A 17,317-nucleotide genomic window follows, 5' to 3' on the forward strand; every position below is an offset into this window, starting at 1 on the left:
GCGCTCACCTAGCAAGTGCAAGGCCCTGGGTTCGATCCTCAGCTCAAACAAACAAACAAACAAACAAAAAGGTGGTCTAGTTCAAGGTGACCAAGGGTGGTGTACGAACAGCTGTCATCCATACGCCAGTCCTCTTGTCTTCGACATCTCTTTTCTTTGACATTTCTCTTTCTTCACTTTATCTAGTGACAGTGTCTCAAATCAGTGTCCTATATTGGGAGATGTGTCTGAGAATATGATCTTTGGAATTCCTTGTGGCTGTAAGGTTTAGTATGGTGTGGCACATCCACCATATGAAGCACTTCGTGTGCACTTGTGCAGTTCATTTGGAGATTATCCCATCAGTCTCTTCAACTGTTCACCACTCTTTGGGTTTTTCTTTTATGAGCCATAGTTGCCTCCCAGCTGGAGATCCTTTCCCCCACTCACAAATCTGCATGGGCTTTTCTAGTAAGAAAGTGCAGTGAGTGCCATGTGCTGTGTCCTGGGCACTGGAAAGACAAGGTGCTGAGCAGAATGCACGTGCAGAAGATTGCTGGGAGTGGAGAAGGAATTTCATTTGTTCTGAGTGTATTCATGTTTATTGTTGAATAAGTCACACCCACACATGTTTACTTCTGTGCTTCTCTGGGTTTGGATTATAGCGTATAGAAATCTATAATCCCAAACATCAAACCATGAATGCTGGGGACTGCCAATTAAAACTTGCTCACTTCTCTCTGTTTTCTTGCAGAACTTTGTGCGTCATCACTGGGTCCACAGGCGGCGGCAGGAGGGGAAATGTAAGCAGTGTGGTAAGGTAAGGGCCCAGCCACCCACGGCCACCGCAGCAGGTTCCTCAGGCCTTGGCAAGCTCCCAAGGTAGATGAGCCCTGTCTCTAAATGTGATGTCCCCTGTATCTTTTTTTCCTGGTAGGCCTTCTTTCTCCAGATCTCCTTTTCAATTATTCTAGGTGTCTCTATAATCAATGATAATCTAAATAAAAGGAAATTATGATTGCTTTTTTTCCCCCGGAGAGATGGCTACATTGGTGCAAGGACCTGTTGAAATTTGAGAAGGAATTTTGTCTATTTTGTTGAAGTTCTTCATGAAGGTTACTGGCCCATCCTATTCATTTGATCAGCAATATCAAAAAAATAAAATAAAATAGAGAGCAATTGAGTTGATACACGAGTGTGGACATGTATACCATGATGCATAATATGATGCAGAATTGTCCAGAATACCACGTGGACTGAAGCTAGAAAAGTATTACTTTCTTGAGACACTGTCTAGTCTCTGGTAAAAGATGCTTTCTTCAGTGGGTTTCTGTTCACCCCACCCCCAACCCCAGTATTCAGTGATGCTTGGAAGAAAGAGTGAGGTGTGGCAAAGGTAGTGGGCAATGTGACTAATGCCATAGGTGCTGTACATTCTCCATTGTGCTGACCTTGACTTATTTGAGACATAGCTCTTCCCAGTGTACAATGGCTGACTTTTCAGATGCTGTGGTCTGCTGGGGTGACAACACTGTAGCACTCAGCATGGATTCTACTGAATGCTGTCAATAAGAAGCAGATGGGTGGTCAAGGGGAGTTCTGCTTTTGCAGAGAGCAATGTAATTTGCAAGAACAGAGAGAGATGTGGAAGAAGAGGCTGATGGCAGGGTAGCTAGTTTTGGAGGCAAGGATGTCATTGTGGTGACACCCTGGTGAATACTTTCCTTTCTTTGGGGAAAACAAAACACCATCCTGGAGAACTCCGTATGTCACACCACTTAGTAGTTCAGGCCATAATAGAGTTGGATGAATTTCATTAAATGAGAACCCATAAACACCATGTCTTTTGTGAGGAATATTCCCTGCAGCCATATTGTACCTTCTTTGTAGCCTCTTTTTATGGTGGCTTAGTCAGCTAGTGGGGAAGTGCTGGACTCTGTACCCTATGATGCTGTGGCCTTGCCTCCTTCCCTGGCCTTTGCTCTTAAGCAGCATCCACAAGTGCTCACAGCTTGCTGAACACCATGGGTATCAGTGGACATGTCCTGGCTCATCACACAATGTTCCCATAAAAATAGTGCTGTTATACTCATCTCCTGAGTTTATATTCCTGTTGCCTATAAATTCTTAGACTTGAGCAGTTATGAAATGGGTGCTTTTAGAAATATGCCTCTTTGTTGGATAATAAATAACCTTCATTGGATTCCAGCTTCTACCCTAGACTGGAAGCAAGCTAATGACTCTGTTTCCATTTACAGAGGAAAAGATTGCAAAGTCACATCGAGTCCAGGTGCTTTATGTAACTTCTGTTAGCATTGTTGCCAAGTCTTACACTTTCTTAGATTCTAAACCCTACCCAGCCTCTCCCTTATACACAGGCAGACACACACACACACACACACACACACACACACACACACACACACACGGGAGGGGGGAGAGGGAGAGAGAGAGAGAGCGAGATCGAGAGTGAGCTCAGAAGAGAGCAGAGGAGGAGTGTGTGTTCCATAATTTTGTAACTTACTCATTGGGATAAGATTAAAAAATAAGCACTTCACTTAGGAAAGCTTCTTTATGTGTATATAATTTTACGTGTGTTTTTTGGTGGTTTGTAAACTTTGGGGATTTTAAAGGAATGTTAATGAATTATCGATGGTTTCAATTTCTAATTTTAATTCAACAATAAAATAAATATTTGGAGTGGTGTTCTCTTGAGCATTGCCTGTGATTTGGCTGTGTATGTATGACTGTTAGTGGCTATCTCATGAGAGAGCCCTTGATGCAATTATGTAATTCTTTAACATGAGCTGGACTCCAGCCTACCAAGTGTAGAACCATTGTGCATAGTTTTACATTGTCCTTTATATTCTGTGTTATCAACAAGGCTGAGTGGAGTCAGAAAAGAGAGAAGACACTCACACTCAAATCATCCAGTCTGATGAGGCTTTGATACATAAAGAAAATATTTAAAATGGTGTGGTGAGGGTCACAAAGATGACTGCTGACAAGGGACCCAAAGAGACCAGAGCCTGTGAGGATCACATGATTCACCAGCTGAGATGTTCAGCCAGAGAGGGACATACATAGCCCTATTTGCTTCCAGTCAATAATGGCCAGAGCCAATGCAAACTAGAGTTCAAGGCTAATCTATAAAGGCCAACTTTGTACTGTGGGATATAGGGTCTACAATCTATGGTAAAAGCCAGGATATATGCTAAGTCTGCCTGTAACTAATTATTTGTTACGATAATCCACTGTGTTCATTCAGTCCAAATGCACTCAGTAATTAGTTGTCAAAGTTCTTTAAAATGTCAAAATGCCAAGGAAAAGTATAGTAATGATTTTGGCTGATTGGACCCTCCATTTTTTCAGAATACCAGGCATTAAAACCTTCTTACTAGTCAGTGTAACTATAGAAACTTGTTTTTCAATCACAGTTTGAAAACCTATCTTTCGTTTCTTTGTCTGGGAACATAAAAATATTGCAAAACAAAGCAGCTGCTTTTTAAAATTCATAAGTTGAATTTTTGGATATTTAATATTTTTGAAGTATTAAGCACACTTTATAGCATTTAAAATATTATTTATATTTTATGTGTATAGATGTTTTGCTTACACATACGTCTGTGCACCACATGTATGAAGTACCCACTCACAGAGGCCAGAAGAGGGTGTCACACTCCCTGAAACTGGAATTACAGCCCCAGTGTGGGTGCCAGGAACTGAGCCTACTGAGCCATCTTGCCAGCCCCCAGACATCAAATCTTGGAGGCAGTTTTTTTGTACCATGATACTTCATGAAACCTGGGTCTGGAGTTCTGATACTTTTCAGTCCCCTAACTAGATAGGACATGTCAGTATGAATTATTTGTTCATGGGATATATACTTTTACATGTATACATTTCAAATAGTTAAGTATATATAACAGGAAAAGGTGAAAACTACTCTTTGATTGTGATAGATATTGTTTTTAAAATAGTAACTTAAGATGAATGAGGAGTAGTATGTAAAAATACACACTTAAAGTATCCACTATAGCTTTTGTAATAGATAAATAAGAAGGTAAATAAAAACATTCTGTGGGGGGTACAATTGAGACATCATAGTGAAAGGGATTATAGGTTGAGAAATAATGGCAAATACTCACCTGGAACACTGGGGGATGTTCCATTAAAGAAAGGAAAGGCCCTTTCTATAGAGATCTGAAAATGTGTGTGTGCCAGAATCAACTTTCAATACACTGCTGGGTTTGGGTGTGGGGTGGAAGTACATGGGTGAGCCTGTGTGCACTGCTTTGGCAGATTCTGTTCTTTGCTTGCCTGTGTGTTTGTCCTGCTATAATAGAGTGGCTTTTCACCACTAGCTGTGGGGAAGTCATGGAGGAAGAACCAGGGTATATAAGCTGCCTGTGCTCTCCAAGTGGCCCTTCCAAGAGAACTGTTAGAAGCCTGGCTTTTCTCCCATCTGGAGCTGAGAGCAAGAGATGATGGAGACAGCGATCATTTCACTCTTCCCTACACTAGGTGTAGCCTAGAGGTGGTTTCAGGGTGTCCTTCTTGCCATCTGATTATTTCACTTAGTGTAATCTCATTTGGGTTCATGCAGGGAGGAGGAGTTGGAGGTTGCAGTCAAAGGGTACAAAGTTTCAGTCACGTAAAACCAGTAAGTCCTAGAGCTCTACTGTGTCATGTGGTCCCTAGACTCAACAGTGTTGTGTTGGATACATGGCATTTTGCTAAGAGGGTTGATTTTATGTAAACTGGCTTACTTCCTCCCTCTTTCTCACCCTTATTTTCACTCCTTCCTTCCTTCCCTCCTTCCTTCCTCCCTTTCTTGCTTTTTCTGGTGCTTGGAATTGAACCTGGGGCTTCAAAACTGTTAGCCAACCATTGTCCTACTAAGCTACACCGCCAGCCTTTATGTAAACTTTCTTATTTCTGAAAATAAAGCAGGTGGGAGAAAGCTTTTGGAGGCTATGAATATGTTGTTGGCACAGTTTGTGGATCTGGTTTCACAGGTATCTACTTATCTCAAGCTCATCAAGTTATATATTTAAAACCTACAGCCTTTCGCATTTTATTGGCATCACAAAAGCATTAAAAATAAGAAGACAGGATGCTCAGGGTTTTTCTGGAGTCCTTGGGTGGATGTACCTGCAGAGCCATTTTGCACTTGTTTCTCTTCTTGACTTTGACCTGTCAGTTTCTTCATGGATACAGCACATGAAGTGCCATCATTACCCCAGAATCCTTTGCTCTCTCTTCAGCAGTTACCCACACTTGCATTCCCTTCCGGTTGCTGCCACTAAGGCTGTTGGTGTAGGTGAACTCCAGTCACATGTGTGGAACGAAGTCCAAAAATGCAGGGCCTGGCCAGACTGGAAATCCTCCTGATGTCCCAGCCAATAGCAACTTCCCTTCTGCTGTGGCTCATTGGATCCCAAGGCAGATGGTCCTGAGACAAAGGTCCCTTTTCACTTCCTTCCTCTATTGGCTGTACATCATAACCCCCTTTTTTTTTTAATCTCTTTGTGCCCCAGAATCTGATGCTAGGCATAAGCCTGGTAATAAATCTTCCATTTTGATTTCTAATCTTTCATGATCCTGATGTCAGCACATTCTCTGTGTGCACTGCCCCTCTGAGTCCTGTGGACCTCCTAGAGATCCTAGTCAACTGGGTTTTCCTTCTGTACCCAATGCGGCTCTCTAGCATGCCAGTTTCTATGAAATTTCAATTGCCTCTGCCTCTATCACTACAACTCAGCCATCTCTACTGCACATAGCATGGATCACATTTTTGTTCAGGCTCTTATTCTGGCATTAGTGTTAGAATTATCTTCTGTGCTTCCTGATAATTCATCTATTATTGGTTCAAAAATCATGTCTAATATGTATAGTGTAACTAGGGTTATACATTGTTACATTCATAACTAATGCATTATGTTATAGAAGAATGTTCCCACACAGAGAAGCTCTGTACACCCTTGAGCCCTGCCCCTCTTTACCCTGTACTCTCCAGACTCAGGTTCTCTCACTCTCCTACTCCTGTTCATAGGCATCAGTGAGATGTGGGGCCAGGCCTTTTGAGCTGCAGCTTCTAAGATACTTTTAGATGCCTCCTAGAAGATTATATGCAGTGCAACCCCCAAACGAAGTCAAAACTATGTCTAGATGCTGGACTATTTCTCCCAAAGGCATCTCCTACTCACCCTCACTACCCTCAATAGAACTTGTTAATCCAGGAGAGACAGGGTCTCACTAATTTCAGAGAATTTTAAAAGTCTCTTTCTCAAATTAGTGTCAAAATTGTCTTGAATTATGTGTGTGTGTGTGTGTGTGTGTGTGTGTGTGTGTGTGTGTGTATAAAACCACTCGAGTTCACACAAAAATAAATTGTAGTTAGTCCCATTAGTGGAAGTGTATTTTCTTCAAGTTAGTAGTTAGGGGTAGAGTACAGCCAGTTATTTCTTGCACAGCCATACAGATGGCATGATTATCAATTATATGATTCTGTTCAAGATGTCCTGATTTCTTTGTTGATAATGTGTTATCTGTGTTAACTGTTGATAACTCTACAGCTTAAAATTTAAACTATTTTAGCCAATATTTGCATTGATAGGAAAATGATTAAGAAACCTCCTGGGAGCCAGGTGGTGGTGGCCCCCAGGAGGTTTCTTTAATTCCATTGCTCAGGAGGCAGAGGCAGGCGGATCTTTGTGAGTTCGAATCCAACCTAGTCTACAGAGTGAGTTCAGAAATAGTCAGAGCTACATAAAGAAACCCTACCTTGAAAAACCAAAAACAATAAAAGAAAAGAAAAAAAAGAAAGAAAACTCATGGGAATTCTAGGATAAGGATTAAGCCCAGAATTTAAAGTCTTATACAGCTTGGTCTTTATTGAACAGAATGCTCACTCTCTGTAGAAAATGTTTTCGTTATGGGCTAGGGAGAGCCTAGTGGGTAAGAGAACTTGCCACACAAGCATGAGGATGTAAGGGCAGATCCCAAGCACCGGTGTAAAGAGCTGAGTGTGGACTCATGTACCAGTTACTCCCACACTAGAGGGTAGACAGAAGTACAATGCTATCTGGAGCTTTCTGGTATGCCATCATAGCAGGGGGTGGGGAATACAACAGAAGAACACCAGTGAAGTAGTGTGCTTCTGCTTCCGTGGGAAATCCTGACTCAAGGAAATAAGGCAGACAGCAATACAGGAGTGCATGGCTTACTACACTCACACACATGTGAACACCAAGTACTACACACACACATACACACACACACACACACACACACACACACACACACACGCATACGTATACGTAAACACATTTACAGACACATACTTTTTGTTCTCAAAGTAGGATGGCTATAAAAGATTAAATACAAGTATCGTTAACTAGATAGATATATCCATATATACATTTAAATACAAGCTGGTAGCCATTCTTACAGGTTTCTGCCTGAGTTTCAAGGTCCTAGGCTGAGCTATGCCATTCTGAAATGTCATGGGCCATGGTCAGTAAATCCTGGAATCAAGTCTTTCTCTATATGTATGGCCATATTTGTGGGCAGGGTGTTAAGTTGTACTGAGAATTCTGCTCCCTAAGTTTTTTTTTTTTTTACTTCCTTCTCCACCAGGAGGATCAATTTATGATCTTTAGCTTGTAGCAGGGATCTTCAGACAAATGAATGAAAAACAAAAAAGCAGAAATTATCAGAGAAGATCATTGACCAGTTCTGACTTGTATATGCTAATTGCAAGTGATATTGGAAAGGAACAACTTCAGATGCTACTGAGGAAGGGTAAATATCCATCTGCAGGTGTGACTCAGCACAGCCCCAGAATGAGAGTATCTTATGGACAATAAGATCAACCTAAAATATGCAGCATCTTTAATTAATGCCATGGGCAAACCCAATAGAGAAGAGTTTGGAATTTTCAAGATGCTTCTTATAATGTAACCTTAAATGGACTATTTTGAAGTAATCCCAGGAGTTAGGAAGACACCACTCACTCTGATTCAATTTGTAAAGGCACTCACTGATCCTTCTGATCCAGTTCAGATGAATGCACACATTTCTACTTTTAAAATCTTAAATATTTGCAGCAAGTTTTGCTCAAGACAGACATCAGTGTAAGAAATGAAGACAGTTCAGACAAACTGAACTCTCCAGGAATAAATGAACTTTAGTCTTACAAAAAGGAAACCATTGCTAACATTTTTTACCCTGTGTCACCCAACCAAGGAAAACATAGTTATCACACTGGCCTCATTTCCAAGGGGCCAAAGTGCTAGGCAAAGTACAAATGTTGGTGGAGAATGGAACTGAAGAGTTTGTTGAGAAGGAAAATGTCAGTAATTTGTAAATATTAGGGAAGAGGCTGGTTCCTGGTGACTTTGCTAAGCAAGGATCGAAGCCTGTGCTTTGGATGAGATTATTCTAAATGGCAGTGGATAACAGGTTAAAACAAATGCCATGCTTTCCTGGTCAAAAAATGTTTTTGTTTTTGTTTTTTTGTTTTTGTTTTTTTGTTTTTGTTTTTGTTTTTTTGTTTTTGTTTTTTCGAGACAGGGTTTCTCTGTGTAGCTTTGCTCCTTTCCTGGATCTTGCTTGGTAGACCAGGCTGGCCTTGAACTCACAAATATCCGCCTGCCTCTGCCTCCTGAGTGCTGGGATTACAGGCGTGTGCCACCACCGCCTGGCTCAAAAAATGTTTTTGTTTTTGTTTGTTTGTTTGTTTTTTCAGTTAGGTTGTTGTGAATCTACAACTCATTCACGTGAAGGTCTAGGTCACTGACCAGATTCAGCTGGTTAGAAGAGGTTCTGTTGAAAGACCTCACTTGAAGTCTTGTTTAAAGTAGAAATGTTTCTTTCTCCATCAGTGAGTCCCAAATCACTTGGTGTTTATATCCTACAAGATACAGTTGAAAGAGTTACAACTGTACTGTGAAGTTTCTGCTTCCTTTCTTATCATCTTGGCCCCTCATTTATAACATGCATTTCAGAGATGTAAGTGTAAAATATATGAGTATATATTTATATACATTTCAAGACTTAGGCATATCTGAATAAAACTACTTGAAGTTCTCCTTTCAAAGACAGATATTAATGGGGGACAAATCAGTTAAGTCTTATTTTATAATTCCCTTGGGTTTAGACTTTTTATCATTTTATGAGCCTTGGGCATATTGGTGGACATTGGAGAGACTTACTTTGTTGTTGCCATTTAAAGTTTTGGAGACATGTAGACTATCTACTCTAGGGTTGGATCAAATCAAACAAGGACTGGCCTCTAGTCAAGAGATTCTCCCACCTCAAACCTCAGTTAAAATAAAATCAATATAATAATTGATTTCAGCCCATTTCATGTAGAGCCCCCTTCTCTGGTTTCAGCCAAGGCTGTAAAGCTGAGTGCCGTTTCTTACATGGTGGAAGAGAGAGGCAACAGACTTTGAAGCTACTCAGAATAATTCTCATTTAAACTTTATTCCAAAGGTTCAATTTGATTGGGAAAAAAATCTCCAAAGAACCAGCGGAGTCACTTGGTTGATATTTTTAGTCTGAAGTCAGCCAGATCCAAAGCATCTGGCTTCTTGTCCTTACTTTCCTCTTTCTTAGGGCTGAGCAAAATAGCCCTGAAAAACCACAGAGCCATTTAAAATTCAGTCAAGGCATCTGTCAGTACCATAATAGCAGATCTGGACCAGAATTAAGCTGGAGTGATTAGGATCTGGCTCTTTTTTATTACACTTAAGAGACTGACCAAACTCTCCCCATAGTAGGTAGTCTAAGGGAACTTGGTCCATAAAAGCTCTAAAGAAGCTCTGTTTATGTCCATGTATTAGATAAGTCTGAAGCCATGGACTCTGTGACTCAGCTGGAATAGAATCCAAAATAAAGCACCAAGTTGCTTATCTCGAAGTTCAATTCCCACACAGTTCTATATAACCATTAGTGCTCAGTGCCCTAGTTGTGACTGGCCTTATTTGTTTTGGGTATCAGTCTGGCTTTAGCACCCCAATAGACTGTTTTCTTCATGAAGCTGGAAGGCTAATATGCAATACAATGAGGAGGCAACTGAGTGCACACAAGTTGAATCAGTAAATAGAGTAGCACCCAGTCTTACTTTAGAAAGAAGATTTTCTTGGCAAGGAGGTAGAAGAGGTCCCTGCTGATGGATTTTTCAATAAAAGTACTCTTTCATATGTACTTATAGACATTCCCACATATGTGTGCATGTGATATTATAACACCCTCTCAATATATTGTCTAATTTGATACTTATCATGAATTGGAGATTTTGAATTATTCCCATTTTTGGGTTCAGAGAGAAGTTAGAAGTCCATGATTTGCCTAAAGTCACTTAGGCAATAAGAAGTTCCAAGAACTGTTCTCGGCTTTCCCATCCCTATGCTTCTGTTTGATGTATAGCTGTCTGATATGTATGAATGGAGGGACTGGTACCTGGGTCATAACATTTAACAGATATCTCAATAAGGTTACAGTTGGTATCATGCCATACATTTTACCCTATTGATATCTCACACAGCATTGCGATATTGAACACTTATTAGTGAAATTTAGAAACCTAGCATGTTTGGAGTGTCTATAGTGGCTGTTATCTGCCTGACTGATGTGAGGGTACTGTGAGGAGGCATAATATCAGATGACTTGGGGTAAGATGTTAAAACTTGTATAGCACGATGTTCATAGCTGAGTTAAGACATGGAAACAGCAACTTTCTCATTTAGTTAATAACAAAATATGTACATGGTGATATTTAAAGCACTATTCTAAGTTCCCAAGAGCTAGGAAGTGATTTACTTCAGGACCTTATTCTTCTATTGGAGATGGGTGAGCATATCAAACCACCAATAACTTAGGACAACTGAATAGTGGCAGGGGTGAGGCCCAGGCAACACAGCCCATAGCCAATGGAGAGATCATGAAAAAATTGGAGTCATGTGGGGGACTTTGTAGATTTTGCCATGGATTTGAAATGTAGACACTGTGAATAGAGTGATGATAGCTTTCTAGGTGATTGGGTGAGAATAAACAATGAAGGTGGGCCCAGACATTCAAATTTAAAAGAACAAAGCATGGTGTAGACATGAGTTTATAGTAATAGTGGAATATTAATGTTAAAACATCGATCTGGAGTAGGGGAGGTGATTAAGAGGATAAAACACTTGCCATGCAACCATGAGGAACAGAGTTTTGACCCCCAGCATCTGCATAAAAGCTGAGTGAGTTTGATTGGCTATAACTCCAGCTCTTGGGAGGCAGAGAGAGGTGATGCCTTGGCCAAGCTTGCTAGCTACACTAGCTGAATCAGTGAGTACCAGATTGAGTGAGACCCTGCTCCAGAAAATAAAGTGGAGAGTGACTAAGGAAGACACCCAAATGTTTACCTCTGGCCTCCAGAATACACATACACTTACACATGCGTGTGCCACAACACACATACATACACACACAAACACACACACACACACACACACACACACACACACACACACAGAGAGAGAGAGAGAGAGAGAGAGAGAGAGAGAGAGAGAGAGAGAGAGAGAGAGAGAGACCCAAAGCTGAATGGGAGGATTGTGGGTAGTACCAAATGCTTGGATGGACAGCTTATTCTTCAATGAAAAAGGTGTCATTGAAGCCTTTGATCAGGAGGCACACACTGAAAGAATTCCAGCTTTCTTTGTGGCAGTAAAGGGGGGAAGGATTGTTGATAAAGAGATGAGACATAACATGAACAGTGTCACATGTGCAATGAGCAGGGGACACACCTGGATGCCTAGGTGGACATGTGATCTAGTGCCTGAGAAATTCCTGGGCTCTGTCATTCCTTCTCTTAGATGCTTGTTCCTTTGATCAGACAGTGTCACAGATTTCTGCTCTAGCTTTGAAGACATGTGTTATCTATCTCTCTTATTACTCCCTCAAAATTGACTGGAATGAACTTTTCAAGTGTCTCCAATGCTAAGCCATTTTGGCCTCTTTGGGACACATTGAGTAGTTTGCTATCATTTTTGAAAAGCCTTGCACACCTTATCTTCTAGCCCATTACATTTTGTGTCCCCTCAGTAATATCCCTGTCAAGCGGCTTTGACACTTCATCACTGGAGGTGGGCCGGTGATTGCTGTGGGTACATGGATGTCAAAGCTGACTCTATATTTCAGTTAATGTGTGGCACAGAAGCAGCATTGTCCTGGGGAAAAGCCCCTGCTGTCAACAGAGCAAGGTTTAGCAGGACATCACTGGAGAGGCTGTGACAGGGGTCCTGGAGTTCACCCAGGTTGTAATGCTTTACAAGAGGGCTTGCAGGAGGCAGCACATAGAGTTCTTATCTATGGTTTATTGTGACACAAAGACACAGAACAAGGTCAGCACAAGGAAACACAGGGGAAACCCTGGAAGAAATCAGATACCACCAGCTTCTCCCGGGGGTCCTGTGGACTATGCTAAGTTTCTCCAGTAGTGATTTGTGAAACACATAGAAATATTATTTATCTGTCTCATTAGGACTCCTTGCCCAGGAATTTCACTGAGGCTTGTTTGCCTAAGTATCTTTTACATAACACAAAACACAGTACTGGACTCCCAGAAGGAAAGCAGGGGTTCAGCATAAGCAGCATTAGGCCAGGAGCCATTCAGATTGTTCTGGGAACTGAACAAAGTCTCCCAAAGGGTGAGATACCAGGTGCCAACCCTGTGCCAATTTTGCAAGCACCTTTCCTAACTAAGGATAGGAGTCTCTCGAAGGGTGTTAACTCTTCCCTGGACAGAGTAAAAATATTATCACTGTTGTTGATTGCTATGGAGAAGTTGCTACAAAGCCAAGGGAGGCTTGTTCCAATTCTAAATTAAGAAGTCATATTTCCAATTTCCCCCCTTCTCCCTTCTTTTTGTTTTAAAAGATTTATTTATTTATTATGTATACAGTGTTCTTCCTGCATGTATGCATGCAGGCCAGAAGAGGGTGCCAGATTTCATTATAGATGGTTGTGAGCCACCATGTGGGTGCTGGGAATTGAACTCAGGACCTCTGGAAAAGCAGTCAGTGCTCTTAACCTCTGAGCCATCTCTCCAGCACCCCCCTCCCTTCTATCCTCTCTGTGGAAGGGGCTTTCACTGGGGAGAGGAAGGGAGGTCAATATAGAAGGGAAGGGAAGGAAGAGGGAGCAAGACAGTGACACTAAGGATGCTTGAAAAAGCCTTAAGGAATCATTTTATATTTATTTAAATTTACATATAACACCTATAAGTCTAGGTATGTGCACACACACATACACACAGTTTAAATGAAATTATGCACTTACAGTGATAATACTTCACCCAAGAACCATAGAGACTCTAATATATTCCCCAGTGCCAGGCACAAGAAACCTCCTTTAGAGTTGTTGGTCATGGGAGTTTAAAAGACTTCTAAAACGATATAGGCTATTGGTATTGCCCTCGGTTGATTCCCAGAAGTTGAAGGTAAGTCCCCATCACTGAAGACACTAGTACTATGTACACAAGACAAAGCAGACTTGAGCTGGATCTGACCCCAAGCCCTCCTCCCTTAGGATTAGCTTTTGTGTATCATAAGGTGCTACTCAATCTCAAAGGAGCAGAACATTCAGTAGTCCTACTCAGCTGTGACACCTATGAACCAGACCAATGGTCAGCACAGCAAGACAGTCATGAAGGTACAATAGCGGCATGTCTATCTTGGTGGTAGCCAATAGCTCTCTAAATTGGACTTAAGGCCAGTTGAACAGGCAGGAAATCATGCCTTGGACTGGAAACCTAGCCAATTATCTGGGGCAAGTGAGGTCAGAGATCTCTTAGGAGAGACTACTACTGCCACTTTCCTAACTCATGGTAATTCCTAACTGCAGTCTAGAGACCTGTCCTTATATACACAGTGAAGTATAGCTCTCTTCTCAGTCAAAGATGCTTCTTTTCACGGCAGATGAAGAGTACTACAGAACGCCATGGCTCGTCAGAATGCAGAGCACAGTTCACTGTTGGGTGCTCAGCCCCAAAGGACACATCTACAACACCCCCCCCCCCACACACACACACTTAAGACTCAGGGAACATCTTGGAAAGAGGGTCAGAAAGATTGTAAGAGTCAGAAGACCAGGAAGTCTGCTGTGAGACGGAATCTTTTAGACTTGACCTAGGAAGAGGGAAGTGACTGAACCTGGGAGAAGATTCTTTGAACACTGCTGTGTACTTCCTTCGGGGATTACTTATCTTGATGGGAGAGTTGGTTTGCTTGTTAGTCTGAGGAGACTCTTTGGCCATTGTGCTGTCTTTGTTACTGCTTGCTGGTTAAGAATGAAACTGAAGCCGGGTGGTGGTGGTGGCGCACACCTTTAATCCCAGCACTCGGGAGGCAGAGCCAGGCGGATCTCTGTGAGTTCGAGGCCAGCCTGGGCTACCAAGTGAATTCCAGGAAAAAGGTGCAAAGCTACACAGAGAACCCTGTCTTGAAAAACCAAAAAAAAAGAGAATGAAACTGAAAAGCGCTTGTTTTCAGAGGGAACATCCTGAGGGGAGAGTGAAAGCCTTCGTATTTATTACTCTAGGCACGGACTTCTCCCAGACCCTGGCATCTAGGTACTGCCTTTGGTATTTAATTTCTCTTTTCCTGGATTCTCAGATACTAAAGTTGAACAGAGTCTCAATAGTATGTGACTAGGTGAAACAGTGATTTTTATTTTAGTTAAAACTATATAGTGTAGTTTATAATATATAGTTTATGATAGATATGTGTGTGTACATCTGCTGTATGTGTACACACACATGTACATGTATATATGAGATGTTTTTAAAGGAAAATCTCTTATGTTAGTGTGGCTAGCTTAGAGATGCTCATGGTGTGGGAGACACCACTGCCTCCTTTGTTTCATGCTCCAGATGGCTCAGAAATAGAAAGTGATTTCATGGCAGAGGGTGGAGAGGGTAGTGCTATGTGGCACTTGCAGTAATGGTTACTATAGCAATGGCTGACGATTCTGGCCTCGTTCACTTCAGTGAACCTCAGGAGGGCAAATACGGGCTTTAATGAGGAGGTTTTAAACTCTCTGTCTCTTGTCCTACTGTCTCAGGGCTTCCAGCAAAAGTTCTCCTTCCACAGTAAAGAGATCGTGGCCATCAGCTGTTCTTGGTGCAAGCAGGCGGTAAGTGTGGGATGAAATAAGTGACAGGGGCTCATGTGTGACCGTCACTGGCCATTCCAGTGCTGGGGTTCCTGCCAAATGTGGAAGATTACCCTAAAAACATTCAGTTTTCTCATACAGCATCCTCAGAAGAAGAGAGCTAAATTATAAATCAAAAGCAAATATAAGTAGGGAAAAAAAACAGAGATAAAAATTATACTTCTTTCCTTAAACTTGAAGCCTGGAATGAAAGCTTGGAAACCCTCCATGATTCTCACCCTGGGATTAGAATCTAGAGCTCCTGCTCCCTAGTTCACCCCCATGTCTTCCCCGTCCACTAGACCTCTAAGGGTTCCTCATCATACTAAAGCCCAACACGGGGAGCCTTGAGTGAACTCTGCATCCTGGGGGTCTAGGCATCCTGGTCTTGATGTGAGTGACTTTGTTATGGTGCTGTGGAGAATGAGTGCCTTTTTTGTCGGTCTTTAGGTTTCGATGTTTTAGCTATCTAAATGTTTTAGGTCCAGCTATCCATGTGCCCCCTGAAATATAGCCCCTCTGTATATTTGACCATGAACATTCACTAAGATCCCGCACCAATTTCCTACTTACTCTGCTTTTCTTCTATCTCCTGCCTCATTCTCTTCTACTCTTAAAAGCACTTGACCCCTCCGTCCAAAACAGATGTTGCACTTGCTTATTTGCTTTCCTCGGTGGCTGCTTTTGTTCTCTAACACGGTTGTCAAACTATGGCATCCAGGGCCAAGTATGGCTGCCACCTATTTTTATATAGGAGTTCATTGCAACACAGCTGTGCCCAACTGTTTATGGGTTATCTGCAGCTCCGCTTGTGTCTCAGTGATGAATTGAGTATTTGCAACACACCCAGGCCTTTACAGAAACAGTTTGCTAACCACCCCCCTCAAGCCTCTCAACCTATCTACTCTTATTTTTCAAGATAGAGTCTTGCTATGTAGCGTGTGCTATCTTTGTATTTGTGATCCTTCTGCTTCAGCCTCCTGGATGCTTGGATTATATGATATGCACTAGCACAACAGCTTCCCATCTACTTTTTTTGAGTGACCGTGTAGATGAAAATATATCACCCACTTATTTCAAAGGAGACCTGAAAGGAAGGTCTGTGTGTGTTAGCTAGATTCAAGGTTCACAGGTCTACACACAGTAGATTCAAAACCAGCAAAGGGGCTGGAACAGATGCAGTTTGAAACAATTGCAGTTGACATTTTTGTAGGTTAAACTCTTTGCATTATAGCAAGTCTATAAGATTCAACCCAATAGTCTCACTAATGTAATTTCCCCAGGGCCTTCTTCTGTCTGCTTATTAGGTACAAACCCACTCACTGGTCTGGAAGGTTCAGTGTTTGCTGTACCACCATCATACCACTGTGATTTTTTTCTTGGCATTTCCATTTCATCCCAGTCATCATACATGTAAACTTTGTGCTTCTGTTTAAAAACATGCTCAGAAGTATAAGGCTATCCTACTTATAGTGAAACTTTACGTCATAAACACAGGATCTCCCTCTGGTATGGAGGTGTCAGCTAGTCCCTAATGCTTCCCATGCTGCTGGCTTTCCTAAGCTGGAAAGAGCCTGTTCTGATAGACTGTTGCTCCTGTGACCCTGGAGTAAGGTGTCTTGTTCAGGGTCCATTAATTTGAAGCTTTAATCCTACTTTACAGTGAACACCCATAGTTTCTTCATTAAACTGCCATCTTACTGATTCACTACAGAGACTTACTTTTCACTTTACTGCTGTGGCAGAGCTTTGGCCAATTTCACAGATTTTTAATATCCTAGAAAGTATGGCAATCACTTTTACAAGATCTTATATACAGAATATATTCACAAAAATTATAGCATTGATATATTTTTAATAGTACAAATAATTCCTTCCAGGAAATTTGATATCAGATAAATAAACAAATAACTGATCCTCTATGATATAGGAGGAAAACCTCAGGTTAGGGAGCTGGGTTTCCTGTGTATATGTCTTGGCTCTAACATTTAAAGTCTGTGCAATCCTGAGTGTACCTGTTAATTTGTAGCTTAGAGATCACTCAAGTGTAAGGTGAAAGAGTTGCTTAGACAGTGTTTGAGACTCTTACCACTGTAAATATGTAATGGGCATGCATTGAGGTTTAATTTGAATT

The 17,317-nt window shown here is 41.5% G+C and overlaps 1 protein-coding gene across 9 annotated transcripts in view; it reads left to right on the forward strand.

Annotated features, from left to right (window-relative positions):
* Window positions 1–17,317, forward strand: part of Dgki (diacylglycerol kinase iota) — a 452,799-nt gene that overhangs the window by 197,462 nt on the left and 238,020 nt on the right. For all 9 annotated transcript variants that reach the window (XM_036180454.1, XM_036180458.1, XM_036180455.1 and 6 more), the window contains exons 6-7: window positions 734–799; window positions 15,094–15,165. In XM_036180454.1, the coding sequence (XP_036036347.1) occupies window positions 734–799; window positions 15,094–15,165 (138 nt within the window). The remainder of the gene's footprint in view (window positions 1–733; window positions 800–15,093; window positions 15,166–17,317) is intronic.

The sequence above is a fragment of the Onychomys torridus genome, chromosome 3 (genome assembly GCF_903995425.1).
Source record: "Onychomys torridus chromosome 3, mOncTor1.1, whole genome shotgun sequence".
NCBI lineage: Eukaryota > Metazoa > Chordata > Mammalia > Rodentia > Cricetidae > Onychomys > Onychomys torridus.